The sequence below is a fragment of the Ziziphus jujuba genome, chromosome 1 (assembly GCF_031755915.1).
Source record: "Ziziphus jujuba cultivar Dongzao chromosome 1, ASM3175591v1".
In the NCBI taxonomy this organism is placed as follows: domain Eukaryota; kingdom Viridiplantae; phylum Streptophyta; class Magnoliopsida; order Rosales; family Rhamnaceae; genus Ziziphus; species Ziziphus jujuba.
Window position 1 is genome coordinate 11,640,245 of NC_083379.1, and position 27,959 is coordinate 11,668,203.

Here is a 27,959-nt window from a genome sequence, read left to right on the forward strand (position 1 = left end):
TTGGAAGTACTTTTACTATTTTTGAAATCAATAAATGAACTGGTTTGTAATTCATATATGTGTTTTTATATGAATACATAGGTTGTTGAAACAGGAACGCTCTATTTGTCAAAACCAATATTATTTTGAAATTTGAGCTAGAAGCCACCGACTTCCACGGAACATGCGATAAGGAATTTTACATGTTCGTTTCATTACGTGTGTTTTACAAGCAAAAATTGAATATCATTCCACTCTAGACCAACTACCTAACCAGAAACTTTATTCTTTTCGTGAGAAAAATAATAATAATAATATAAATAAAACAAATAAAAATTGTACCGAAAAACTTGCGTGTGCGACACAGCATAAAAAAAGGCCAGTAATTAATAAAGCAGGACACGAAATCCAAAGCTAACGTATGTTAGGCTTAGAGGCTTAGCCTTCATGTCACTCCCCTCTATAAATCGCTGTGTGTTCCTCTCCATCTCAAAACGGTGTTTGACATAATATTATTTGGTTTAGAGGCACATTCATGGGGATTTTAAATGATGCAAATGATCAGATTCCTCTGTTGCATACTCAAAACTCTGAGTCTTCTCTTATTAGAACTGGTTTGTCTCCCTTCTTTCTCACTTGTATCACCTTCTTCTTCAATTTTATCTTGTTTTTTGTTTGAAATCAATGAATGTTATGTGTTTATAATCTATAAATATCAGAAAGTTAAAGAAAACAGAATCATATATGCTTGCTTATATGTAACTTGAAAGTGCACCAGAAAAATCCCATGTATACAAATAAAGACCAAGGTAGTAGAAGATGGTTCATATATGTATTTTGTGATCTTGGACTTCATATTTTGTATATCTGAATTGTGAAATTGATGTTTAAAAAAAATGTTTGAATTTTGTATATTGAAGGGAATGTATGGACAGCAGTAGCACATATCATAACAGGGGTGATAGGATCAGGGGTACTATCACTTGCATGGAGTATGGCTCAGTTGGGTTGGATTGCAGGTCCTTTGGCCATGCTTTCCTTTGCGCTCGTAACACTCATTTCCACTTTCCTTCTCTGCAACTGCTATCGTTCTCCGGATCCTGAATATGGGCTTCATCGAAACCGCTCCTACCTTGAAGCTGTTCACAACAATTTAGGTAAGGAAATCAAGCAGCTCTCTTCTGTTTTTTGTTAATCATGGAGTAGGATTTTGATTAAACATCTGAGTGTAATCCAACTAGGTTTTATTGAATTATATTATTAAAAAGGTCTTAATAAATCTTCTCAATTTAGTCATAGATTAATTGATGAGGAAAAAGGCTAGCCTTCGAGAAAAAAATTTCATAATAATGTGATTAGAGAGTTGGATATTAATCGCTGGATATTCTGCAATTTTGTCGTTTTGTAGCAAATCTAAGTAAATTGGATGTTTTGTAAACTGAAGCATCAATCAGACAGTCACAAATTATTCATGATGATGATGAATCTTTTATGATTTGGTAAAGAGGAAAAATGAGAGGACCAAATTATCTCCACCTTAGCTAGCCAGACAGCTGGTTAGGTGGTCTTGGCTAGCTTTTTTCACGTTGAACAAGTTTATTGGTTTCTGTCAAATCAACACCTAAATTAGATGGCCTTTCTACTCAAGGTTCCTTGGCTGTAAGAATTAGTCTCTCTTTCTTAGAGTAATATTAGAGTAATAGAATCAATCACCCATATAACAAATCAGCTTAACGATATAAATTTATATATGCATACATATATAATGACAGAATTTGATTTTGGTTTCAATGATTTTTCTTTTCCTTCTGAAATAAGGAGGTATGGAAAGTAATGGTTTATATGATTTTCAGGGAAAAAGAATGCGATGGTATGTAGTCTATTTCTACAAGTGGGACTGTTTGGGGCTGATATTGCCTATACTATCACATCTGCTATCAGCTTAAGGTATATGAAGGTCATCAAACTCTAGACAGTGCCTACAAATGAGAGATTTTCCATGATCCTGCCTGTTTTCAGTTTGGAAAACATAATGTATTAATATTTCTAGATTAATCGTCAGAATTAGATGTAATACTAAATATTTTTCCATTTGGATGCAGAGCAATTCAGAATTCGTACTGTTACCCTATAGAAGGGAAACTAGCCAATTGTCAATATGGAGATGCTTCTTTTATACTAATGTTTGGAGTTGTTCAACTTTTTCTGTCACAGCTACCTGATTTCGATAATATACAATGGCTGTCAATTCTAGCTGCAGTCATGTCTTTCAGCTATTCTTTCATTGGTCTTGGACTTGGCTTTGTAAAAGTCATAGGTAAACAAAGTTTATGCTACAAATTGCTAGAGACTTAGATTGGTTTTCATTTTTTTGTTTTTTTTTTTTTTTTTTTTTTGCTCTTCCATAACCTATAATAAATTTTTTTTTTTTTTTCTCTTCCAAAACCTATAATTTTTTTGTCATTATATTCACAGGAGATGGTTATATTAAGGGCAGCATTACAGGAATCTCAGCTTTTACTGCAGCTGACAAAGTATGGTCGATATCTCAAGCTCTGGGAGATATTGCATTTGCCTATCCATACTCCTTAATTCTCATCGAAATACAGGTGTGAAACTACTTTTGATTGAAATACCTAATAGAAAACCAACATTAAATAGCAATTTTGGGCGTTTAAGAAATGATTTAAATTTGCAAAAACATGAAGGATACTTTGAAGTCACCTCCACCAGAAAACCAGACAATGAAAAAGGCCTCGACCATAGCAACTGTTATTACAACCTTCCTCTACCTCAGTTGTGGAGGTTTCGGATATGCTGCCTTTGGTGATGACACACCAGGGAATCTCTTAACAGGATTTGAATCTTACGGACCACGTTGGCTAATCAACTTTGCTAACGCCTGCATTGTGCTTCATCTGGTTGGAGGTTATCAGGTATTTTTCCTACTCAAACATACCAATATCATGTTCAAATTCTTGGGTTACAGGTATATCAGACCTCAAATGAGCACTGCTATTCAGCACAACTTACGCTGCGACAATAGTCCATGTAGCATGCTCTCATTTGCTGGCTGCATTGCCCTTGTCAGCCAAAACTTATTATGTTCAATTGCAAACTTTTTCAATAAGAAAGACCATCAACAAATAAAATTACGGCAACAATTGTTGCATTGATATATGAGGCTGTCTCTACTTTCTATTCTGTTACTCAAAATCTTAATATTAAACAGGTATACAGTCAACCACTCTTTGCAAATGTTGAAAAATGGTTCGCTGAGGAGTTCCCAGACAGCGGTTTTATGAAGGAAAATTACACAATTAGACTCCCATTGTTGCCGGTTTTTACATTAAATCCTCTCAGGTTGTGTTTTAGGACAGCTTATGTTGTGTCAACAACTGGAATTGCAATCATATTCCCTTACTTCAACCAGATATTGGGATTGCTAGGGGCTTTGAACTTTTGGCCATTGACCATATATTTTCCAGTGGAAATGTACTTGAGGCAGTCCCAAATTGAAGCTTGGACAGCAAAGTGGTTCATGCTTCGAATTTTCAGCATTATTTGCCTGTTTGTGACCTTGTTTGCTTTGTTTGGTTCAATCCATGGACTAATAAGTGAAAAGCTAGGCTAAAAGGTCACAGAAAATTCTTTCATAGTAGGATCAGTAACTCATTTGAAAGTGATATTATGAATGATCCTTCCAGGCCTAAATTGTAAAAAGAAAAACAAGAAAAAAAAAAAAAATTGTTACCTTGTGTAGATTTATTATCAATCTGTTTCCAATTTTTAAAATATGAATAGTTATTGGGTAAAAATGTTTCATAACTATTTCAAACAACAAAAGCAAACATTGAGTGGCAATAATACGAATGTTGACAATGTCAATGTTATTGTTTGACATAGCTATATGTATATATTAAACTATAATTTTAATAGTTTTAGTTAAAAAAAAATGTTAATTTAACATTATATTAGAACTCAAAATTCTAAACATCAAAATTCAAATTATATTATGGACAGTTTAAAAAAATAATAATAATAACACTTTTAAAGATAAAAACAACGTATAAATAAATGAGAATGTTAGATATAGATAAATAATATATATGGTAAACATACTTATTAATAATTTAAATTTTTACGAAAAATGACAATTTAAGAACAATAAGTTGAGAAAACATAGATCGATAAATTAAAGTTTATAGTTTCCAGCTTAACTTATATCTATAAATCATATATATATATAATTTCTAATTTCCAGCTTAATTTATATTCATAAATTAAAGTTTCATGTCCCTATTGGATTTGTACAAACTACAGTATATATACATAAATATATTATTTGACATAGCAAACTAGAGCAGGCGCAGACCCACGTAGGGGCGGTGCCACGTGCCTCTCCCTCCTCTCACAATGTTTTTAATGCTTTTTCATTTTTAATGCTTTTTCATTGTTTTATCATTTAGCCTGGTATAAGTAGTGATATGCCCATTGTATCCCTTCTTTATTTAGTAATATTTAATTAGTTTCATTTTTATCTATTTCAAAGTTGTTTATGAAAATAAATAATATTTTAATATATATTATTTGAAAAATAAATTTCGTGAATATATTGCGTTATTGTTCTCGCTCTTACTCATCAGTTTTATTATTTTTCTTTCCCATTTCTTTTTATAGTTTTAATTCTATTTACACACTTATCTATGTCTATTTTTGGTTTATCCCTCACTTATGTATAGATATAATTATACTTATCTATATTTCTGTAGCAATATAATACTTATTTAATTTGTATTTTTTAATATATACTTATCAATAATTATAATTAGTTGATACAATTATTTAATAACATAAAAAAATATGTAATTAAAATAAAAATATATTTATTTAATTACTATTTGGTTTGTTGTAATTGCAGGTAAATTTAGCTGCTATTTTCTTTGGTTTCAGTTACAATTTTTATTTTTTTTTTGGTAGATTATTCCTAACAAATCAAAATATTTTTATTTTATTTTCTTTTACATCAAGTAATATGTTTATGTTTTTTTTTTTATTTGTAATGAATTTATTGTGAGTACAAAATCATATTTGGTAAAATTTTCCAATGACTATTTTTTATTTTTTTTTAAAGAAAAATAAAGAAACTTCCACTTACGGTTTTTTTTTTTTGTTTTTGTTTTTTTTGGGCAGTCCCCTGTGCGCCGTGACTCGAACCCGACAACTGTGGTGCAGGTAGTGGCGCTCGACCACGCGAGCAAGGCCACTTTTTCTTTTCTTTTTATTCCTTAAAAATAAAGAAACTTCCACTTACTTTACGCTAACTTGACCATCATATAATATAAAATATTATAATTTTGCACATGTATACGTCTTTTCTAAATATAAATTATTAATCACTGTGCAATTGTGCCTCTACCAAACCTTTTCTGGGGTCCGCCACTAAACCACAGAATATTTATGACATATGTCACGTTGAACTCTTTCTTGGTGAAGATACCTTTTTTTTATGAAACTTGGTGAAAAGACGTTGTACTTATCAAAAAGCTAGTTTTTTTTTATTTATTTATTTTTTTGCAAAAAGCTCGTTAATCATTCAAAATTCGAAGCACTTATTATTATTATTATTATTATTATTATTATTATTATTATTATTATTATTTGGTGAATGTATTATTGTTTAAATCGATGAATGAATTGGTTTGTATTCATAAAAAAGAAAAAAAAGAAAAAGAATTGGTTTGTAATTTTTTTGATAATAATTGGTTTTAGGGGCATTGAACTTTTGGCCTATGGCTATATACTTCCCTGTGGAAATGTACTTTGTACAGAAGAAAATTGGGGCTTGGACAAGAAAATGGATTGTTCTTAGGATATTTAGTTTCATTTGCTTTCTTGTGACAGCAGTGAGCTTAATTGGATCAGTTCAAGGACTTATGAGTGCCAAATTGAGCTGATTGTTTACTTTAACATATATACATACATACATATATATATATGTATATTTATGTTTGTATATCCTTCATAAGTACAAATAAAATCCATTGTCACACTTGTGGTTTGATTACTGATAATGAGTTTTATGAATTAAAGTTACAGAATGGGTTGGTAGTGTCCAATCCGTAAATAGATATGGTAAGCTTGGGCTTTAAACTTGAAGTGAAGGACAAAACTGTTAGCAATCCATAATAATGCACTCAGTCAAAGTTCTCAAAAACCAATCCTAACTATAAGTTATATGATGGTTAACTAAATTATCTTGTTTAGAAAGTAAGAAAAGTTATTTCCATTTCTACCTAATTGCAAGGAAGCTACAGAGAATTTGCAACTTTTTTACGACTTTGTTTTTTTTTTTGAAACTTTGATTGATGATCTTTTTCTATTTCTTATTCACACTATGAAATGCTTGATTGGTAGCCTATTATATACATAACTATTTCAACTAATGTTGACAATGACATTTTGATGGAAAATTCTATTGAGAAGTTGGGCAAACGTATGGAGAATTATAAGCTTTTGATAGAAAATATATGATTAAAGTTATTTTGAAGACCCATTTTTTGTTTATTAAATTCAACCACAAAAATGAAAGAGTCTAGTTATGACCAATAAGAAAAATTCAAAAGTACACAAAAAATTTTGTACTCAGTTTTTGTGGTAACGATCAAACTATCTTTTCCCGCTATTGCCACGTCGTATTCTATACTGCAATGTTGTGTGGTTCAGAACCATTTGCGTGATGCTTTGGTGCTCTTATCGGTCATCTTTTTTTTTTTGTTTTTTTTTTTTTCATTAAACAAAAAAAAAATTATCAAAGTACCTTTCCTCTGAAAGGTACATATTAATGCTTATCAATATTGGCAGAAGAGTCGAAATCAGAAAAGTATGGATGATGCATAGTTGCATCAATCAATATATATATATATATATTATATTTAAACATAAATTTCTAATTATATACTTATTCAAGCTTTCGACTTTAGTGATTAGCAGGTAATTAATATTTCGAATCAAAGAAAACAACTTAATTGATTGACAAGTAGAAAAACAGCATGCAAAATATGGATCTTTACTTTCATTTTCCAAGGAAAGCCCTTAAGCTGGTTAAAATGGATAAAACATTTTGGCTTGCACTAGTCTTCCTTTTTTTTTTTTTTTGGGTTTTGGTAATATTCGGCTTGCATTAGTTTTTTTTTTTTTTTGGGTAAATATTCGGCTTGCATTAGTTATCATAGCGTAGATACAGACTAGTTAATCAAATTCATATTATTTTGGAATTTATAAATTCCAACTTTATTTATAATCTTTCATATCCTGTTGGATTTCTTTTTTGTTAAACGTCCTATTTGAATTAAACAAACTGCAATATGTATATTTAATACTAGGTGTGGCCACGTGTAATGCACAGGTGGTTTAATATGAAATTTAAGTATCTAATAGGTCACTTTTTATTTGGAATATTTTTAATTAAAATTATTTTATGATTGTTATGGCATAATAATTTAAAAAGCATTTATTTATTAATTATTTTTTCAATTTTATATTAATAGGAAAGAGAAAGTTTATTTGAATAAAACAACCATATAGAGCATTTTATAAAGGATTATTTAATTTTTTTTTAAAAAAATAGGATATTCTCTTACTAAGCAAAAAATTAAATAAGTAGTGAAAACATAAAATATTTACATCGTAAATAAAGATATCTTAGCATTATTGATGCTTTTCTAAAATATTTGCAAGATTTAATAGAAAACTAGGTAATATCTAAACTATTTTCTATTACATCTTGCATTTTACAAAATATTAATATTAGTGCTACTATTATAAAAAAACAATGTATTTTGTAATAGTTTACAAAAAATTACAATTGTTTATCATCCCAATATTGACAAAAAAAATGTTCCATAATGACTAATTAAGCATTATTTCTTTATCCTTATGTTGAGCAAACTTTTTTTTGCTGTCTTATCATATAATAAGGGAGACTTTTGCAGTTTCCTGTGATTGATATTTTTTTCAGCATCGTTTGGTTGTGAAAGATTTACACTACTTGCCATTTTTGCCTTGCTTCCAAAACCTCATCATTGTTGTTAACTTACCAAATATTATTGATTATGATTCTCTCTTATTTCCAAACATAATAGATTCTAAAAGTTATAAAATACATGCATTAATACATTAAATAAAAATTTATGTATTTTTATAGTTTTGAAAAAGAAAATCTCCATGTATTGAGTTACTTTTGTTAATTAGATATGGCACAAAATCATTCTTCTTCTGTTTTTGTTTTTGTCACATGGTTCATATATCTATTACATATATATATATATATATATATATATATATAATTCTACAATCCACTCAATATAATATTTCTAGCAATTAACAATTAATATTTCCTTGCTACGTACATTTTTATTTTATTTTATTATATGTTTCATCTATTTTCAGTTTGAATTAAAAATATAACTAACAAATTCTAATTAAATAAGTTTGAAAATTTAACTTATTTAATTAAAATTGTCAACATTACTTCAAGTTTCAATGTGATACTTTATAACAGTAATATATTGAATAATAATCTATTATTCAAGAACTTTTTCTTTTTTATATTTTATTTATTTTTTCAATTTTAGTGAGTCAGTTATTTGCAAAAAAAATTTCATTTCTTTTCTGTTAGAAAATAAATTCATTTTTAAGTAAATTTTTATTAAGATTTGATTAAAGCAACTATTAATTGCATTTATGCATTTTATAAAATAATAAACCTTGGTCACTTAATTTTTTGAAAATATTATCAACAGTAAACAATGAACTTGTCATCAAATGATCTAAACCAACTGGTAATTGGATGTTTGCTATACAATTACGGAAACTTTGATTTAGTTCTTTGAAACATGTTTGTATCACCAATTTGGATTGGCTTATGACAGAATATAGATTCATAGTGCACGTTTGGTATCCTGTATTAACACTCTCCTTGCATTGTATTACTGGTGCTATCCGTGGAGGTAAAAGCACATGCCCCAATTCATACCAAATTTTGTGAACCCCACCCTTTTACACAACTCAAGCCGCACCATACAAACCCAGGAGAGGGTTGGGTTTAACTTGCACCATATAAACCCAATTCGTTCTTTTTTTTTTTTTCTTTGCCAATAATGGAAATTGCATATTATATTTATATAAAAGAATGCGTTGTCATATAACTGATGCAATTAGAAAAAATATAACTAACTTCCAAGCCAAAAAGAAAAAGAAAAAAATATAACTAATGTTTTTGTTTTTGTTTTTTTTTTTTTTCCCTAAAGCATATTTTCTTTTTCTTTATATTCTTTGTTATGTTAAGTTGGAAACCGTAAAGCTGACGGATTTTTTTTTTTTTTTCTAAAACGTTGTTCTTTTTTTTTTTTTTTTGCCTTTTTACCTTTTTTTTACTTTGCCATGGTATATTTGAAAGTTTATGACTAATGCTTTTTTTATTCCCTAAAATGTTGTTATTTTCTCAATTTAACATGTTGTTGATAATTAATACTTTAGATAAGGTTAAAACATTTTATAGCTTTTTTAAATATTATATAACTTTAGATAAGGTAATTATTATCATAAATAATAATCAAAATTATATTATGAATAAAATAATTATTTAATATAATTATACAAACAATAATAAAAAATAGTTTAATCTATTTTAAGTAAGATAGTTAATTCTAGCAATACTATAAATAATAAAAAAATATTTCTTTATTTTTTAAAATGAAAAAAAATAAAAATATATATATATATATAAATACAGCATAATATATATTTTATATATATATATATATATATTAAAATACAACGCAGGCTGATATTCATATAATTGGTTTTTGTTAGGGCAAAATCCAGAATGGTCAATGTTAGGAGAGAGAGATAGAAAAAAAACCACAATGGTCAAAATCGTCCTAAATTAGTAATAGGGCAAGATTTGGGGGACAAATCTGACCCACTAGGGCCACCACGTTTCGTGAGTCACAGCGGGATTGCTTCTCTCTCTTGACGCGAAGCCGATCTCCGGTCTGCTTCTCTCTCGACGCCGGTCTCAGATCTGCTTCACTCTATCGACGCCGATCAATACCTTCTTTTCTCTCTCTTGACGCCGATCTCAGATCTGCTTCTCTCTCTCGACGCCGATCAATACCTTCTTCTCTCTCCGCGAAGCACCCAACCCAATCTGCGTCCTTCGAGAAGCACCAGTCTCCATCTCCGGTTTAATTCTGAACTCTAGTTATTTTTCCAGCTTTTGGTGATTGGCTATCAATTTTTGATATTTTAAATATTTTATCTCTAAATTTTTGGGTTTACCGTTCTAAGGTATCGTGCATTTTTTTTTGGCATAAACTGCTTTTTTTTTTTTTTTTACATATCAATTTGTCCTCTTCGCGAATGTTTGCTTTCAAATTTTTTTTTTTTTCTTACATTTGTTTGCTTGTTGGATATGTGATTGGTTGTGTATTAAAAAATTCAATAAATAAAAGTTTTAATGGCATGTTAAATTTTTGAGAGCAAGGGTATTTGTATAATAAAGCCAAAACCAGCGGTTAAGATGAAAAACAAGGTAGTTGAGAGGGTGCAACCAGCTTTTGACACTTGGAAAAAAGCCAAAACGTGTAGGGCCAGATGCATTGCATTGCATGTGGATCAACTATTTAATAGTATTAAATATTATTTTATTAATTTTTTATTATGTATAAATTAAAAATTTATCGGATTAACTTATAAATAATATAATCAATTTTAAAAAGATTTTATCCAAAAAAATTCTATAGAAAATTAAAATTAATATATACAAATCAATATATGTATTAATATTATTATTATTTTTTATTGAAAAAATTTTAAACAATTGGATAAAATAATTTTGAATTGTATTTTTTAATATATATATATATATATAATTTTTTTAAAAAAAATTGGCAAAGAAGTCTGTGATGATCCAAAGTGCTTAAACACCACGCGCCACACAGCTCCGAAAGTCGTCTGTGAGTGATAAAATTTGTCGATTTTTGACCGTCTCAATCTCTCTCTCTCTCTCTCTCTGCCAAGTGTCTCACATGAAACTTTACTCTTTTCCTGAAAATAATAAATAAAAGAAAAATGAAAATTGTCCCGAGAAACTTGCGTGTAACACAGCATAAAAGGAGCCAGTTTAATAAAGCTGGACACGAAAATCAAAGCTAACTTATACTAGTCCCGGCGGCTTGTCCTTTATTTCACTCCCCGTCTATATATCGCTGTCTGTTCCTCTCCATTTCAACACTGTATTTGACATAATATTATTTGGTTTAGAGGCAGATTATGGGGGTTTTAACACATGCAAATGATCAGATTCCTCTGTTGCAAACTCAAACCTCTGAGTCTTCTCTAATTAGAACTGGTTTGTCTCCCTTCTTTTACACTTATATCACTTTCTTCTTCAACTTTATCTTTTGTTTTTTTGAAATCAATGGATGTTATGTGTTTATAATCTATAAATATCAGAAAGTTAAAGAAAGCAGAATTGTATATGCTTGCTTATATGTAACTTGAAAGTGCACCAGAAAAATCCCAGGTAGACAAATAAAGACCAAGGTTGTAGAAGATGGTTCATATATGTATTTTGTGGTCATGGACTTCATGTTTTGTATATCTGATTGGTGAAATTGATGTTTGAAAAAATGTTTGAATTTTGTATATTGAAGGGAACGTATGGACAGCAGTAGCCCATATCATAACAGCGGTGATAGGATCAGGGGTACTATCACTTGCATGGAGTATCGCTCAGTTGGGTTGGATAGCAGGTCCTTTGGCCATGCTTTCCTTTGCCCTCGTAACACTCATTTCCACTTTCCTTCTCTGCAACTGCTATCGTTCTCCGGATCCTGAATATGGGCTTAATCGAAACCGCTCCTACCTTGAAGCTGTTCACAACAATTTAGGTAAGGAAATCTGGCCGCTAGCTTCTGTTTTTTGTTAATCATGGAGTAAGATTTTGATTAAACATCTGAAAGTAGTCCAACTATGTTTTATTTAATTATATTATTAAAAGGGTCTTAATAAATCTTCTCAATTAAGTCATAGATTTATTGATGTGGAAAAAGGCTGGCCTTGAGGAATAATTTGATAAAGATGTGATTAGACTTGCATATTAATTGATGGATATTCTACTATTTGGTTGTTTTGTATCCGATTTTAGGGGATGTTTTGTAAACTGAAGCATCAATCAGACAGTCACAAATTGTACATGATAATGATGAATCTCTTATGATTTGGTAAAGAGGAAAAACGAGAGGACCAAAATGTCTCCAGCTTAGCTAGCCAGACAGCTCGTTAGGTGGTCTTGACTGGCTTTTACTTTTCATATTGAACAAGTTTATTGGTTTCTGTCAAGTCAACACCCAAATTACGTTTCTTAGTTTCACTATGTTATTGGCATGAGATGGCCTCTCTACTCAAGGTTCCTTGGCTGTGACGATTAGAATCTCTCTTTCTTAGAGTAATATTAGAGTAATAGAATCAATAACCTATATAATGAATCAACTTAACAATTTAAATTTATATATACATACATAAAAAATGACCGCATTTGATTTTGGTTTCAATGATTTTTCTTTTCCTTCTCAAATAAGGAGGTATGGAAAGTAATGGTTTACATGATTTTCAGGGAGAAAGAATGCCTTGGTATGCAGCCTATTTCTACAAGTGGGATTGTTTGGGGCTGGTATTGCCTTTACTGTCACATCTACTATCAGCTTAAGGTATATGAAGGTCATCAAACTATAGACAGTGCTTACAAATGAGAGATTTTCCATGACCTGCCTGTTTTCAGTTTGGAGAACATAATGCATAAATATTTCTAGATTAATCCTCAGAATTAGATGTAATCCTAAATATTTTTCCATTTGGATGCAGAGCAATTCAGAATTCGTACTGTCACCCTATAGAAGGGACGCTAGCCAATTGTCAATATGGAGATGCTTCTTTTATACTAATGTTTGGAGTTGTTCAAGTTTTGCTGTCACAACTACCTGATTTCCATAATATACAATGGCTTTCAATCCTTGCTGCAATCATGTCTTTCAGCTATGCTTTCATTGGTCTTGGACTTGGCTTTGTAAAAGTCATGGGTAAACGCAGTTTATGCTACAAATTGTTAGAGACTTAGATTGTTTTTCATTATTAATATTTTTTTTTCTCTCTCTTCCAAAACCAATAATTTTTTTGTCATTATAATCACAGGAGATGGTTATATTAAGGGCAGCATTACAGGAATCCCAGCTTTTACCACAGCTGACAAAGTATGGTTGATATCTCAAGCTCTAGGAGATATTTCATTTGCCTATCCATACTCCTTAATTCTCATCGAAATACAGGTGTGAAACTACTTTTGATTGAAATCCCTAATAGAAAACCAACATTAAATAGCAATTTTGAGCATTTAAGAAATAACTTAAATTTGCAAATACATGAAGGATACTTTGAAGTCACCTCCACCCGAAAACCAGACAATGAAAAAGGCCTCGACCATAGCAACTGTTATTACAACCTTGCTCTACCTCAGTTGTGGTGGTTTGGGATATGCAGCCTTTGGTGATGACACACCAGGGAATCTCTTAACAGGATTTGAATCTTACGGACCACGTTGGCTAATCAACTTTGCTAACGCCTGCATTGTGCTTCATATGGTTGGAAGTTATCAGGTACTTTTCCTACTCAACACACCAATATCATATTCAAATTCTTGGGCTACAAGTAAAACAGATCTCAAATGAGCACTGCTATTTAGCACAACTTATGCTGCAACAATAGTCCATAGAGCATGCTCTCATTTGCTTGGTGCATTGGCCTTATCAGCCAAAACATATTATGTTCAATTTCAACCTTGTTCAGTAAGATAGAACATCAACAAATAAAATTACAGCAACAATTGTTGCATTGATATATGAGGCTGTCTCTACTTTCTATTCAGTTACTCAAAATCTTAATGTTAAACAGGTATACAGTCAACCACTCTTTGCAAATGTTGAAAAATGGTTCGCTGAGGAGTTCCCTGAGAGCGGACTTATGAAGAAAAATTACACAGTCAGACTCCCTTTGTTGCCGGTTTTTACATTAAATCCTCTCAGGTTGTGTTTTAGGACAGCTTATGTTTTGTCGACAACAGGAATTGCAATCATATTCCCTTTCTTCAACCAGATATTGGGATTGCTAGGGGCCCTGAACTTTTGGCCGTTGACCATATATTTTCCAGTAGAAATGTACTTGAAGCAGACCAAGATTGAAGCTCGGACAGCAAAGTGGTTAATGCTTCGAATTTTCAGCATTATTTGCCTGTTTTTGTCATTGTTTGCTTTGTTTGGTTCAATCCATGGACTAATAAGTGAAAAGCTAGGCTAAAAGGTGACAGAAAGTTCATAATAGGATCAGTAACTCATTTGAAAGTTTTATTATGATTGATCCTTCCTGGCCTAAATTGTGAAAAAAAAAAAAAAATGATAAAAAAAAGTGTTACCTTATGTAGATTTATTATCAATACTACGGTTTCCAATTTTTCAAATGTGAATGATTATTGGGTAAAAATGTTTCATAACTATTTCGAACAGCAATAGATTGGCACATCTGGTGGCTCGTTGGGCCCTTGTAAATGAGAATCTAGAGGGTTTTTTTTCCCCTCTCACCATTTGTAATAATTTTGTATCAATTATGAATACGGTATGATTACTACTCCTTGATTCATTAGCAACATGCTGGTTTGTATGTTCGGTCCTTTTGGTTTACATAACACCCCTTTTCTGGCCAAAAAAGGGAAAAAAAAAAAAAATTCCAAACAACAAAATCAATCATTGAGTGGCAATAATACAAATGTTGATAATGTCAATGTTATTGTTAGACATAACTAGATGTATATATTAAAATCTGTTAATAGTTTTAACTTTTGAAATAAATGATAAGTTAACATTGTATTAGAGTTCAAAATTTTAAACATCAAAATTCAAATCAAAAGTTAAAAAAAAATTAACACTCAATAAAGATAAAAAAAACCTACAAATAAATGAGAATGTTAGATATAGATAAATGAGTGATATGCCCATTGTGTCCCTTCTTTATTTAGTAATATTTAATTAGTTTCATTTTTATTTATTTCAAAGTTGTTTATGAAAATAAATAATATTTTAATATATATTTTTCGAAAAATAAATTTCGCGAATATATTTCGTTATTGTTCTCGCTCTTACTCATCAGTTTTATTATTTTTCTTTCCCATTTCCTTTTATAGTTTTAATTCTATTTTACACACTTATCTATATCTATTTTTGGTTTATCCCTCACTTATATATAGATATAATTATACTTAACTATATTTCCGTAGTAATATAATACTTATTTAATTTCTATTTTTTAATATATACTTATCAATAATTATAATTAGTTGATGCAATTATTTAATAACATAAAAAAATATGTAATTAAAATAAAAAATATATTTATTTAATTACTATTTGGTTTGTTGTAATTGCAGGTAAATTTAGCTGCTATTTTCTTTGGTTTCAGTTACAATTTTTTTTATTTTTATTTTTATTTTGGTACATCATTCCTAACAAATCAAAATATTTTTATTTTACCTCAAGTAATATATTTATTTATTTTTATTTGTAATGAATTTATTGTGAGCACAAAATCATATTTGCTAAAATTATCCAATGACTATTTTTCCATTTTTTTTTAAGAGAAATAAAGAAACTTCCACTTACTTTATCACTAGCTTGACCATCGTCAACATAAAATTTTATAATTTTGCACTTGTCTAAGTCTTTTCGAAATATAAATTAGTAATCACTGTGTAATTGTGCCTCTAGCAAATTTTTTCTGGGGTCCGCCACTAAACCGCAGAATATTTATGACATATATGACGTTGTACTCTTTCTTGGTGAAATACCTTTTTTTAATGAAATTTGGTGAAAAGACGTCGTACTTATCAACAACCTAGTTAATCATATAAAATTCGAAGCATTTATTATTATTATTATTTTGGTGAATGTATTATTGTTTAAATCAATGAATGAATTGGTTTGTATTCATCAAAAAAATAATAATAATAATAAAAAGGAGAGAGAGAGAGAGAATTGGTTTGTAATTTTTTTGGTCATAATTGGTTTGTAATTTTTTCTGAAATAATTTGTTTGTAATTCGTATCTTGTATATACATACAGATATAATATAACTCTGCGTTATAAGGGCACCATTAATTTATTGTTGGCAATAAATTTTATTGATAATAATGAACGGGTGATGCGTGCCTTTAGGTAAAGACAATTTTGTTAACAAAATTTTATGTATATTTTATATACATTTGTTGTCACAGTAACAGGCTTTTTGTCAAAAGCTTTATTATTTTAAGTTAGAAACGACCATGTTCCACAATATCAAGCCACGTGGTGACCTATATGTGCCTGAGAAATTTAGATTTTTTTTTTAATTTTTTAATTTTTTTATTTTTATGGTTTGTGAATTTTTGATATTTTACTATAAAAATTAATAATATCAACTACAATTGACAGCTTACCTAACTTAAAACTTTTCTCTCTTTTTTTTTTTTTTTTTTTTTTTTTCTTTCTTTTTTTCTTTTGGGTGAAATAAGAACTTGACTCTTTCTTAGAAAACAAAATAAAATAGGAAAATTTCATCAACATGAAATAAAATAAGAAAATCTATGGAAAATCTTGAATGTGACTCAACACATAAACAATTACAGTAGAGCTGGACTCGAAAAGCAAAAGACCAAGACCCAGCAAGCTTTACGATTATTCATTTCTTAGTCTTTGGTTTCTTTCCATTTTCTCAAATATATGAATCTCTGTTCCTTCTGAAAACCGTGTTTGTCTTAAATATTATTTGGTCTAGACTTTAGAGGCAAATTAATGGGGGGTTTTACAGATGCTAATGATCAGGCCTCTCTGTTGCATTCTCAAATCTCTGAGTCTTCTCTCATTATAACTGGTTTGTCTCCCTCCTTTCACTCTTTAGATCATTGTCTTCTTCAACTTTATTTCTGTTTTTATACATACATTCACACACACACACACACACACACATATATATATATGTATGTAATATATATGCATATATCAGAAAGTTAAATAGAGCAGAATTATATATGCTTGTTATATGTAATTTGAAAGTGCACCAGAAAATTCCCATGCAGAGAAACTGAACAGCTGCTGATAAAATGTTTTGCATCATCAGTGTATAATAACGATGATATGGAAATAAATTAACGAAACTAATTGAGTACCATGCATGAAATTGATGTAAAAATGTTCATATATTTTGTGATCGTTAACTTAATGTTTGGTATATTAGATTTGTGAAATGTGAAATTTTTTTTTTGAATTCTGTGTATCGAAGGGAATGTGTGGACAGCAGTAGCACATATCATAACAGCGGTGATAGGGTCAGGGGTACTATCCCTTGCATGGAGTATGGCTCAGTTGGGTTGGATTGCAGGTCCTTTAGCCATGCTTTTCTTCGCCCTTGTAACCCTCACTTCCGCTTTCCTTCTCTGCTACTGATATTGATCTCTGGACCCTGCATATGGACTTTATCGAAGCCGCTTCCACCTTGAAGCTGTTCATAACAATTTAGGTAAGGAATCAAGCAATTGTTCACAACAATTTTGATTTAACCTTGTATATGTTACTAAGTCATATGTTAATTATGCATAAATATTAATTGATGCTTGAAAAAAGGCTGGCCTGAGAAGAAACCTTCATATAAGTCTAACTATACTTGAATATTGATTGATGAAGTATTATACAATTTGGTTGTTTGGTCTCCAATCTTCACAAATTGGATAGTTTGTGAGCTGAAGCATCAATCAAATAGTCACATTCACATGTAACGCATAATAATGATGAATCTTTTGTCATTTGGTAAAGGAGAAAAATGAGAGGACCAAAATGCCTCCAGGGACTAAACACTCTTGGCTAGCCACGCAATTGGGTAGGTGGTTTTGGGTAGCTCATAGTTTTCATGTTGAACAAATTTTTTGGCGTCTGTCAAGTCAACACCCACATAAGATTTCTCAGTTTTTCTATTTTTTTGGCATGAGTTTGGCTTCTACTCAAGGTTCCTTGGGGGAAAACAACAATTAGACACTCTCTTCCTTAAGAGTAATGGAATTGATCACATATATAATCTGATGAATCAACGTAATAATATATTTATATATATATATATATCTCTAATCATCAGTTGCTCTTATAATATGAATGTTGTGGGTCATAAATGGGTGTTTTGAGTTAAACAAAGTGTTGATGGTTCAATTCAAAGGTATAAGGTTCGATTGGTTGCAAAGGGCTTACATCAAAAGTCTTTGTTTGATTTTAATGAGACCTTTAGTCTTGTAATTAAGCCAGCAACAATCAGATTGATATTAAGTTTTGCTGTCTCATTACATTGGCTAGTTAAACAGCTAGATATTAATAATGCTTTCCTAAATGGTTACTAACAAGAAGTACTGTATATGTCACAACCACAAAGATATGAAAACAAACAGTTTCCTAATCGTATTTGTCGATTACATAAGCCTTGTATGAGCTTAAACAAGCTCCAAGAGCTTGGCTTGACAAGTTAAAAGGAGCATTAATTCAAGAAGAACTTGTTAACTCAGTTGCTGATTCCTCTCTATTTGTGCTAAGAACTGCAAATCATCACTACATATTCTTGTGCTAGTTTATATGGATGGTTTGAATGCAATCATCACTGGTTCTGACTTGAAAGCTATTGAAGAGCTTATTGCTGGTTTGAATGCTCAGTTTTCATTTGCGAATTGATGTTGCAAGAAATTATAAGAGTATGTTTTGACTCAAATAATGTATATAAAGGATTTTCTCATTAACACAAAGATGTATGAAGCAAATTGTTTTCCTTCACCAATGATGGCCAATAAACCACTAACTCCATCTAAGGGAGATATTATGCATGATCCACGGTTGTATATGAGGACTGTTGATGCTCTCTAATACTTAGCCATCACCAGACCTGATGTATCATTTGGAGTCAATAAACTTAGCCAGTTTGTAAAGTCTCCAGCTACAACCCATTAGGAAAGTTGTAAACAATTGCTCAAATACTTGAAACAACTGTTTATCATGGTTTATAAAGTTATAAGCTTCCACAAAATTGGGTCTCTATGGCTTTGCAGCTCTAATTCAGCTAGTGACAGAGATGACAGACAATCCATCAGTGGTTATTCAGGTTTTTTTTTTTTTGGTCCTAATCTTATTTTTAGAGTTCTAAAAAGCAATTAATGGTAACAAGGTCAAGTACAAAAGCTGATTACAGATCAATTGCTCACCTTACAGCTGAATTGTGTTGGTAGAACAACTTAATTACTAAGTTAAAAATATATTTTCTAGTCCTTCATAATGTGGACAGAATCTTAATGCAACTACTCTGGCATGTAATCCAATTCTACAACAACGAACCAAGCATATTGAAATAGATCAACACTTTGTTCGAGATAATTTTTTGAAAGTTTCATGGAAATTAGGTGTATACCTATGAAAGAGCAAGTAGCTCACTTGTTTACGAAACCTTTTTGGTACAATGAGGCTTCTCTATCTGAAATCAAAACTGAGAGTTGTGAATACCTAATGTTAGTCTTATCAGTTGAAGGGGGAATGATTCTTGTCTAGCAAACTTGTGATTGTCGATTCAGACATCATCAAGTTTGAGGGGGAATGTTGGACAATAAGTATTAGTTGTTAGTTGTGCCACATCACTGCTAGTTAGTTTTGCTTTGTCAGCATCTAGATTGGTTTCTGTTTTTGTAAATAAGCACGTGTACTTGTAGTTTCATTGTAACAAGACTCTAAGTTTGTTACAGTGACAGTGTCATTATAATATAGAGTATAACTCCATTGTGAAGCTAACTCGAATCATTATTTTCTGGGAAATAGAATTTTCTCTTGCTTTCTTTTCTTTTCCTTCTTCTTCCTTCTTCGTCTTCTGTTCTGTAAAACTATTGTAAATGTGCATACATAATACAGAGTTTGAATTTTTTTTTTCTTAAAAAAAAAAAAATTCTTTTTCCTTTTGGTGTAAAATAAGGAGGTATGGATAATAATGCTTTACATGATTTTCACGGAAAAAGAATGCCTTGGTATGTAGCCTATTTCTACAAATGAACCTGTTTGGGACTGCTGTTGTCTATACAGTCACATCTGCTATAAGCTTAAGGTATAGCAGGTCATGAATCTCTAGATGGTGCCTGGAAATGAGAGATTTTCCTATGGTCCTGCCTGTTTTCAGTTTGGAGAGCATTAGTATAAATAGTTATAGATTAATCCTTAGAATTAGATGTAATCGTAAATAATTTTTCCAGTTGGTGCAGAACAATTCAGAATTCCAGAACAATTCAGAATTCATACTGTTACCACATAGAAGGGAAGCTAGGCAACTCTGAATATGGAGATGCTTCTTATATGTTATTATCTGGGGTTGTTCAAATTTTACTGCCACAGCTACTTGATTTCCATAATTTACAATGGCTATCAGTTGTTGCTGCAATCATGTTTTTTAGCTATTCTTTCATTGGTCTTGGACTTGTCTTCGCATAAGTCGTACGAAACCATCAGAGACTTCAATTTGATTTCTTCTTTTTCTTCTTCCTAAAGCAATAATTTTCTTGTCAATATATTAAGGGAAGCAATGCAGTAATCTCTACTTCTACTGCAGCTGAAAAAACATTGTTGGTATCTCAAGCGCTAGCAGACATTCTTTTTTCTTATCCATACTCCATAATTCTCATTGAAATACAAGTTTGACATTAATTTTGATTGAAATACCTACTACAAAACCAACATTAAATACCAATTTTGGACATTTATGAAACGATGAAATTTGCAAAAACATGAAGGATACTTTGAAGTCACCTCCACCAGAAAACCAGACAATGAAAAAGGCCTCCATCATAGCAGCTGTTGTTATGACCTTCCTCTACCTCAGTTGTGGAGGTTTTGGATATGCAGCCTTTGGTGATGAAACTCCAGGGAATCTCTTAACAGGATTTGAATCTTATGGACCACGTCGGCTCATCAACTTTGCTAATGCTTGCATTGTGCTTCATCTTGTTGGAGGTTATCAGGTATTTTTCCTACTCAGCATACACATGTCATATTCAAATCCTCATATTAACTTTTTTGATTTGGGGGTACGCTTAAAACAGATCTCAAATGAGCAATTTAGCAAAAACTTTGTTCAACACAAGTCTATGTGGCATGCTCTCATTTGCTGGCTGCATTGGCCTTGTCAGCCAAAATATATAAGCTGTGTAGTCGTTCAATGCAACCTTATTCAATAAGAAAATCAGCAAATAAAATTATAGCAACATTACTACAGTGATGAGGTTGTCTCTATTTTCTATAATGTACTTTCTATTCAGTTACTCAAAATCTTAATGTTAACATATATTCTGTCAACCACTCTTTACAAATGTTGAAAAATGGTTAGCCGAGGTGTTCCCACACAGTAGATTTATAGAGGACAATTACAGAGTTAGATTGCCATTGTTGCCAGTTTTTACATTAAACCCTCTAAGGCTGCGTTTCAGGACAGCTTATGTCGTGTCAACAACTGAAATTGCAATCATATTTCCTTTACTTCAACCAGATATTGGACACGCTAGACGGCATGAACTTTTAGCCCATAACCATATATTTTCCAGTAAAAATTACTTGAAGCAGTCGCAGATTGAAGCTTGAAGAGCAAGGTAGTTTATGCTTCAAACTTTCAGCATTGTTTGCTTGTTTATAACTGTGTTTACCTCTATTGGATCAACCCAAGGACTAGTAAGTGAAAAACTAAGCTAAAAGGCTGCAAAAATTTCCTTCACAATGGGATCAGAAACTCGTTTGAATGTATTATAATGAATAATCCTTCTGGCCTAAATTGTAAAAAGACAAAAATGTTACCTTATGTATATAATTATCACTATTGTGGTTTATGATTTGTATTTATGTAAATAATTATTCCTTAGAATGTTTCATAACCGTCCGAAATGGCAGAAACAAACACTGAGTCGCAAGAAAATCCAAATGTTTGATGATGACAATTTGATTGGGAATTTGAGAAAACCTATAGAAAATAAAAACCTGTCAAGCTACGAGCCTAGCTATGAACTATAAGAAAAACGCAATAGTCAAACATCATTTTCCTACTGTATTGACAACAATCAATGTATATTCACTTGTTGTATCGAATTTGCCATTGAACTACACATTATACTAGTCAAAAGCAGTAATGTCAAATCAGTTTTTATGATAAAATAGTTAATTAACTAATAAGCATAAATAGTTTATATATATATATATTATTAATAAAAAATAACTATAAAATTCAGTGTATATTTATCCCAGATTTAAACTATATTAATTTTTAAATCAACAGCAATCACATTTAGTTACTATTTAATGTCTTTATGGATAAAACTTGTGACTTATATCCATATTTGGCATTTAATTTATAATTCCAGCTTCTACAAATTAAAGTTTCATGTCCCTATTGGATGCACATTTATACAAAGGACATTATATATGTTTTTTGGTAATAACGAAAAACATATATATATATATATATATTTTTATATATATATTTTTCCATATATACACATATATGGGGCTAGACTTATCAAAAAGCTAGGTAGCTTCTCTTATAAAATTGAAACTAAAGTTTGCAGTGTTGGTGATATATATGGAACTGGACTTATCAAAAAGCTAGGCAGCTTCGCCTATAAATTTGGTAGTGCTTTTATGACTAATCAAGAAATAGATGAATGAACATGCTGAGTCGTAATTCATATCATTGTGAAAACGTGTTTATTATATGTAGAAATATATGGTGTGACACTGATTGTCATTTTCGTCCGAAACCCATTATTTTGGACTGGAAAAGCCACCGACTTCCACAAAATCAAGCCACGTGGTCACTAACGTGTACTAAAACTTACTGGATAGTTTTTTTTATGGTTATGATATTTTACAAGTACGAAGGAATACAATTTGTTTTTTGTTGACCACTCACATGCAAGAAACTTTACTCTTCTCCACATAAAAAATATTGTCAAGAAAACCTGAGTGTGACACTTCATACAAACCAAGTGTAATAAAAGTTGGACACGAAAACTATGGCTACGGCTTATGATTATTCGTGATTATTATTATTATTTATATTAGTATTATTTGCTTTTTTTCATTTCTCTCCAATATATAAATCTGAGTTCCTTCACGGAATTTTATTTGACATAATATCATTTGGTTTAGATGCAGATCAATGGGGGGTTTAGAAGATCCAGAGTATCAGACACCATTGTTGCACACTCAAGTCTCGGAGCCTCTTATCAGAACTGGTTTGTTTCCCTCCTTTTTTTTCATACATATATCATTTTTCTTCTTCGAATTTGTTTTAGTTTTTTACTCTGATATTAAGGAATGTGATATGTACATATATGCATAATCTATATATCTACCAGAAATTGAAGATAGCAGAAATGTATCTAACTGAAAAGTGCACCAGAGAATTCCCATGTAGAAAAATTTAATAGCTGCTAGTTAATATTTTGCATCATCATCATATATGTGTATATATGATCAGGATGTGTTAATTAGTCAATCAAACTGAAAACCAAGTAGAAGTATTTTGTTGGCTTGCTCTGCATATTGAATTTACTACCATGCTTGACATGCAGAGATTGATGCCCAAAAAAAGAAAAAAAAAAAAAAAAAAAAAGAGAAAAGAAAAAAGAAGAAGAAGAAAGGTTCATATAATTTGTGATGTAAGAAGAAACTTGCTGTTTTTGTAGATTAGGTTTGTGAAATTGATGTTTGTAAAAATTGAATTTTGTATATTATAGGGAACGTATGGACAGCAGTAGCACATATCATAACAGGGGTGATAGGATCGGGGGTACTATCACTTGCATGGAGTATGGCTCAGTTGGGTTGGATTGCAGGTCCTTTGGCCATTATTGTCTTTGCCCTGGTAATCCTCGCTGCTGCTTTCCTTCTCTGCAATTCCTATCGTTCTCCGGACCCTGAATATGGACCTAATCGAAACCGCTCCTATCTTGAAGCTGTTCACAACAATTTAGGTAAGGAAATCACGAAGCTAGCTTCTATATATATATATATATATTTTTTTTTTTTTTGGTTAATTATGAGTAGGGTTGTGATTAGACATATACAAATAATCAAACTATGTCTACTTAATTATATTATTAGAAGGATCCTAATAAAACATTTTTAGTTAAGTCAGACATTGACTGATGCTGGAAAAAGGCTGTCCATGAGACAAAATAACCTCAAAAATGTAACTATACTTTGGATATTAATTGATAAGTAATCTACAATTTGGTTGTTAAGCATCACTCAGATTGTCATACTCACAAATAATGCATAATAATGATGAATCCTTTTATGGTTTGATAAAGGGGAAATATGAGAGGACCACAACGCCTCCAGGGACCAAAAGCTCTTGGCTAGCCTTGCAGCTGGGATCGGTGGTTTTTGGGTAGCTTTTACTTTTCATGTTGAAACAAATTTATTGGTGTCTGTCAAGTCAGCACCTACACTAGATTTATAAGTTTTAATATGATATGGCCTCTACTCAAGGATCCCCGAGTGAAAGCAATTAGATTCTCTCTTCCTTGGAGTAATGGAAGTGATGATATATATAATATGATGGATCAACTAAATAATATATGTACACATACATATGTAATAGCAGAGTTTTATTATTATTATTATTATTTTTCCTCAGAAAATTTTCTTTTCCTTCTGGTGTAAAATTAGGAGGTATGGAATGTAATGGTTTACATGATTTTCAGGGAAAAAGAATGCCTTGGTATGTAGCCTATTTCTACAAGTGAACTTTTTTGGGGCTGCTATTGCCTTTATTGTCACATCTGCTCTCAGCTTAAGGTATATGAAAGCTATCAAACTCGAGACAGTGCCTGGGAATGAGAGATTTTTCTTTGGTGCTGCCTGTTTTCAGTTTGGAGAAAATTAGTGTATATAGTTAATAGATTAATCCTTAGAATTAGATGTAATCCTAAATATTTTTCCATTGGGTGCAGAGCAATTCAGAATTCATACTGTTACCCCATAGAAGGGAAGCTAGGCAACTGTGAATATGGAGATGCTTCTTACATACTATTGTTTGGAGTTGTTCAACTTTTCCTGTCACAGCTACCTGATTTCCATAATTTACAATGGCTATCAATTTTCGCTGCAATCATGTCTTTCAGCTACGCTTTCATTGGTCTTGGACTTGGCGTCACAAAAGTCATAGGTAAACACAGTCTATGATACAAAACCATTAAGAGACTTCAATTTGCTTTTCTTTTTCTCCTTCTAAAACCAATAATTTTGTTGTCAATACAATCTCAGGAAATGGTTATTTTAAGGGAAGCGTTGCTGGAATCTCTGCTTCTACTGCTGCTGAAAAAACAATGTTGGTATCCCAAGCTGTAGGAGACATTCTATTTGCCTATCCATACTCTATAATTCTTATTGAAATTCAGGTGTGACACTACTTCTGATTGAAATACATACTAGAAAACCAACATTGAATAGCAATTTTGGGCATTTAAGAAATGACTTAAATTTGCAAAAACATGAAGGATACTTTGAAGTCACTTCCACCAGAAAATCAGACTATGAAAAAGGCCTCCACCATAGCAGTTGTTATTACAACCTTCCTTTACCTCAGTTGTGGGGTTTTTGGATATGCAGCCTTTGGTGATGAAACACCAGGGAATCTCTTAACAGGATATGAATCTTATGGACCACGTTGGCTCATCAACTTTGCTAATGCTTGCATTGTGCTTCATCTTGTTGGAGGTTATCAGGTATTTTTCCTACTCTAGCATACCAATATCATGTTCAAATCCTCACATTAAATTTTTTGATATGGGGTTGCAAGTAAAACAGATCTCAAATGAGCAATGATATTCTGGAAAAACTTGTGTTGCTACACAATTCCATTTGACATGCTCTTATTTGATGGCTGCATTGGCCTTGTGAGCCAAAACATACAAGCTATGAAGTTGTTCAATGTAACCTTGTTCAATAAGAACATCAACAAATAAAAACAACACAACCTTGCTGCAATCATGTGGCTGTCTCGACTTACCATATTGCACTTCTGTTCAGTTAACTCAAAATCTTAATGTTAACAGGTATATAGTCAACCACTCTTTACAAATGTTGAAAACTGTTTAGCCGAGGAGTTCCCAGAAAGCAGATTTATAAAGGACAATTACACAGTTAGACTCCCATTGCTGCCTGCGTTTACATTAAATCCTCTCAGGCTGTCTTTCCGGACAGCTTATGTCGTGTTAACAACTGGAATTGCAATCGTGTTTCCTTACTTCAACCAGATATTGGGTGTTTTAGGCGGTGTGAACTTTTGGCCCTTGACCATATATTTTCCCGTAAAAATGCACTTGAAGCAGACGAAGATCGAAGCTTGGACAGCAAAGTGGTTAGTGCTTCAAATTTTCAGCATTGTCTGCTTTTTCATTACAGTGTTTGCCTGCGTTGGATCAATCCAAGGACTCATAAGCAAAAAACTAGGCTAAAAAGGCTACAAAAATTTCCTTTAAAATGGGATTAGAAAGACGGAAACCCATTTGAATGTATTATAATGAATGATCCTTCCTGGCCTAGATTGTAAAAGGAGAGAAAAAAAATGTTACCTTGTGTATATCACTATCACTATTGTGGTTTGTGATTTTTTGAATGGGAATAATTATAGGCTTGATTGTTTCATACCCATCTCAAACACCAGAAACAAACTTTGTGTCACTTAATAAATGACAATTGGATTGGGAATGAGAAAACGTAAAGAAACGGCAACCTATGAAGCATTGGGGCTACCTATGAACTACAGGACAAACTCAAAAGTCAACATCATTTCCCTACCATATTGAAGCTTTCAAAGTATATTCATTTGTTGTATAGAATTTCCCCTGAAACTATACAATATACTAATCAAAAGCAGTGTCAAAATCAGAAACACTATAGATGATGCACTCATCAATATTTATTATACGCCATATTATATATATTGATTTCATTTTCAATTCATAATCAAATGCTCAAACAAGGTTTAAACTTATGTTGTGTCAACAACTGGAATTGCAATCATATTTCAACCAGATATTGGGATTGCTAGGGGGCATGAACTTTTGGCCCCTGACCATATATTTTCCAGAAGAAATGTACTTGAAGCACACCAAGATTGAAGCTTGGACGTCAAAGTGGCCTAAATGATTAAAAGGGAAAAAAATTAAAAATGTTACCATGTTTATATTATTATCACTATTGTGGTTTCCAAATTTTAAATGTGTAATAATTATTGGTTAAATGTTTCATAACTATTTCAAACAACAGAAACAAACATAGAATAACAATCCAATGTTGAAAATGACAATTCTATTGGAAGTTGGGAGAAAATAACGAGGAGAAAAACTACACGCAAATGCAAAAGAGATGCAACTTTGCTTTCATTTTCCATTCACCCAAAAAAACAAATAAATAAAAACAAAAACTTTGCTTTGATTTTCCATTTAAAGAAGCTGGTTAATAATGGGTACAACTTCTTTTTTTTTTTTTTTTAATCAATCACATCGTAAAACTTCTTTTTTGTTTTTGTTTTTATTTTATTTTGTTTTATTTATCTTTTTATTTTTATTTTTTTTTTTGTTTGAAGGATTGTGACTTTTTGACTTCCACTAGTTACCATAGATAGACTAATTAACTAAATCCATATATTTTTTTTAATATTTCAAAAAAATTTCCAACTTAATTTATATCTGCAAATTAATGAAGTTTCATGTTCCTATTTGATTTGCACAAACTACAGTATATATATATATATATTATATATATGACGTTGTACTT

The 27,959-nt window shown here is 31.2% G+C and overlaps 2 protein-coding genes and 1 long non-coding RNA gene across 10 annotated transcripts; all 3 read left to right on the plus strand.

Annotated features, from left to right (window-relative positions):
- The first annotated feature begins 338 nt into the window (after nucleotides 1–338).
- LOC107417244 (probable amino acid permease 7) lies at nucleotides 339–26,829 on the plus strand. Of its 3 annotated transcripts, none has more exons than XM_048474041.2 (7): nucleotides 339–593; nucleotides 23,909–24,145; nucleotides 24,881–24,974; nucleotides 25,130–25,344; nucleotides 25,443–25,576; nucleotides 25,676–25,903; nucleotides 26,234–26,829. In XM_048474041.2, the coding sequence occupies exons 1-7, from the start codon at nucleotides 515–517 to the stop codon at nucleotides 26,633–26,635; spliced, it is 1,389 nt and encodes a 462-aa protein (XP_048329998.2). In that variant the 5' UTR covers nucleotides 339–514; the 3' UTR covers nucleotides 26,636–26,829. The 3 variants fall into 3 exon arrangements, with proteins under 3 accessions (XP_048329998.2, XP_015881354.2, XP_048330006.2); XM_016025868.4 differs by lacking the exons at nucleotides 23,909–24,145; nucleotides 24,881–24,974; nucleotides 25,130–25,344; ... (1 more) ...; nucleotides 25,676–25,903; nucleotides 26,234–26,829 and adding exons at nucleotides 900–1,136; nucleotides 1,833–1,926; nucleotides 2,082–2,296; ... (1 more) ...; nucleotides 2,688–2,915; nucleotides 3,212–3,754 and having other exon boundaries at nucleotides 381–593; XM_048474049.2 differs by lacking the exon at nucleotides 339–593 and adding an exon at nucleotides 23,190–23,404.
- On the plus strand, nucleotides 9,859–14,724 carry LOC107417229 (probable amino acid permease 7). Of its 3 annotated transcripts, XM_016025842.4 has the most exons (8): nucleotides 9,859–10,227; nucleotides 11,308–11,395; nucleotides 11,700–11,936; nucleotides 12,662–12,755; nucleotides 12,910–13,124; nucleotides 13,237–13,370; nucleotides 13,470–13,697; nucleotides 13,993–14,724. In XM_016025842.4, the coding sequence occupies exons 2-8, from the start codon at nucleotides 11,317–11,319 to the stop codon at nucleotides 14,392–14,394; spliced, it is 1,389 nt and encodes a 462-aa protein (XP_015881328.3). In that variant the 5' UTR covers nucleotides 9,859–10,227; nucleotides 11,308–11,316; the 3' UTR covers nucleotides 14,395–14,724. The 3 variants fall into 3 exon arrangements, with proteins under 3 accessions (XP_015881328.3, XP_024928497.3, XP_015881321.3); XM_025072729.3 differs by lacking the exon at nucleotides 11,308–11,395 and having other exon boundaries at nucleotides 9,860–10,227; XM_016025835.4 differs by lacking the exon at nucleotides 9,859–10,227 and having other exon boundaries at nucleotides 11,125–11,395.
- On the plus strand, nucleotides 16,622–22,035 carry LOC107417108 (uncharacterized). Of its 4 annotated transcripts, XR_009635916.1 has the most exons (4): nucleotides 16,622–16,995; nucleotides 17,404–17,640; nucleotides 20,384–21,145; nucleotides 21,611–22,035. It is a non-coding gene; the product is annotated as an uncharacterized LOC107417108 (long non-coding RNA). The 4 variants fall into 4 exon arrangements; XR_007241068.2 differs by having other exon boundaries at nucleotides 20,384–22,035; XR_009635915.1 differs by having other exon boundaries at nucleotides 20,737–22,035.
- Nucleotides 26,830–27,959: the final 1,130 nt, after the last annotated feature.

Coding starts and splice junctions, on each gene's coding strand:
- LOC107417244 (XM_048474041.2), top strand. CDS start 515: ATGGGGATTTTAAATGATGCAAATGATCAGATTCCTCTGTTGCATACT. Junction 594..23,908: donor GTCTTCTCTTATTAGAACTG/GTTTGTCTCCCT, acceptor TGTATATTATAG/GGAACGTATGGACAGCAGTA. Junction 25,577..25,675: donor TAATTCTTATTGAAATTCAG/GTGTGACACTAC, acceptor AAAAACATGAAG/GATACTTTGAAGTCACTTCC.
- LOC107417229 (XM_016025842.4), top strand. CDS start 11,317: ATGGGGGTTTTAACACATGCAAATGATCAGATTCCTCTGTTGCAAACT. Junction 11,396..11,699: donor GTCTTCTCTAATTAGAACTG/GTTTGTCTCCCT, acceptor TGTATATTGAAG/GGAACGTATGGACAGCAGTA. Junction 11,937..12,661: donor AGCTGTTCACAACAATTTAG/GTAAGGAAATCT, acceptor CATGATTTTCAG/GGAGAAAGAATGCCTTGGTA.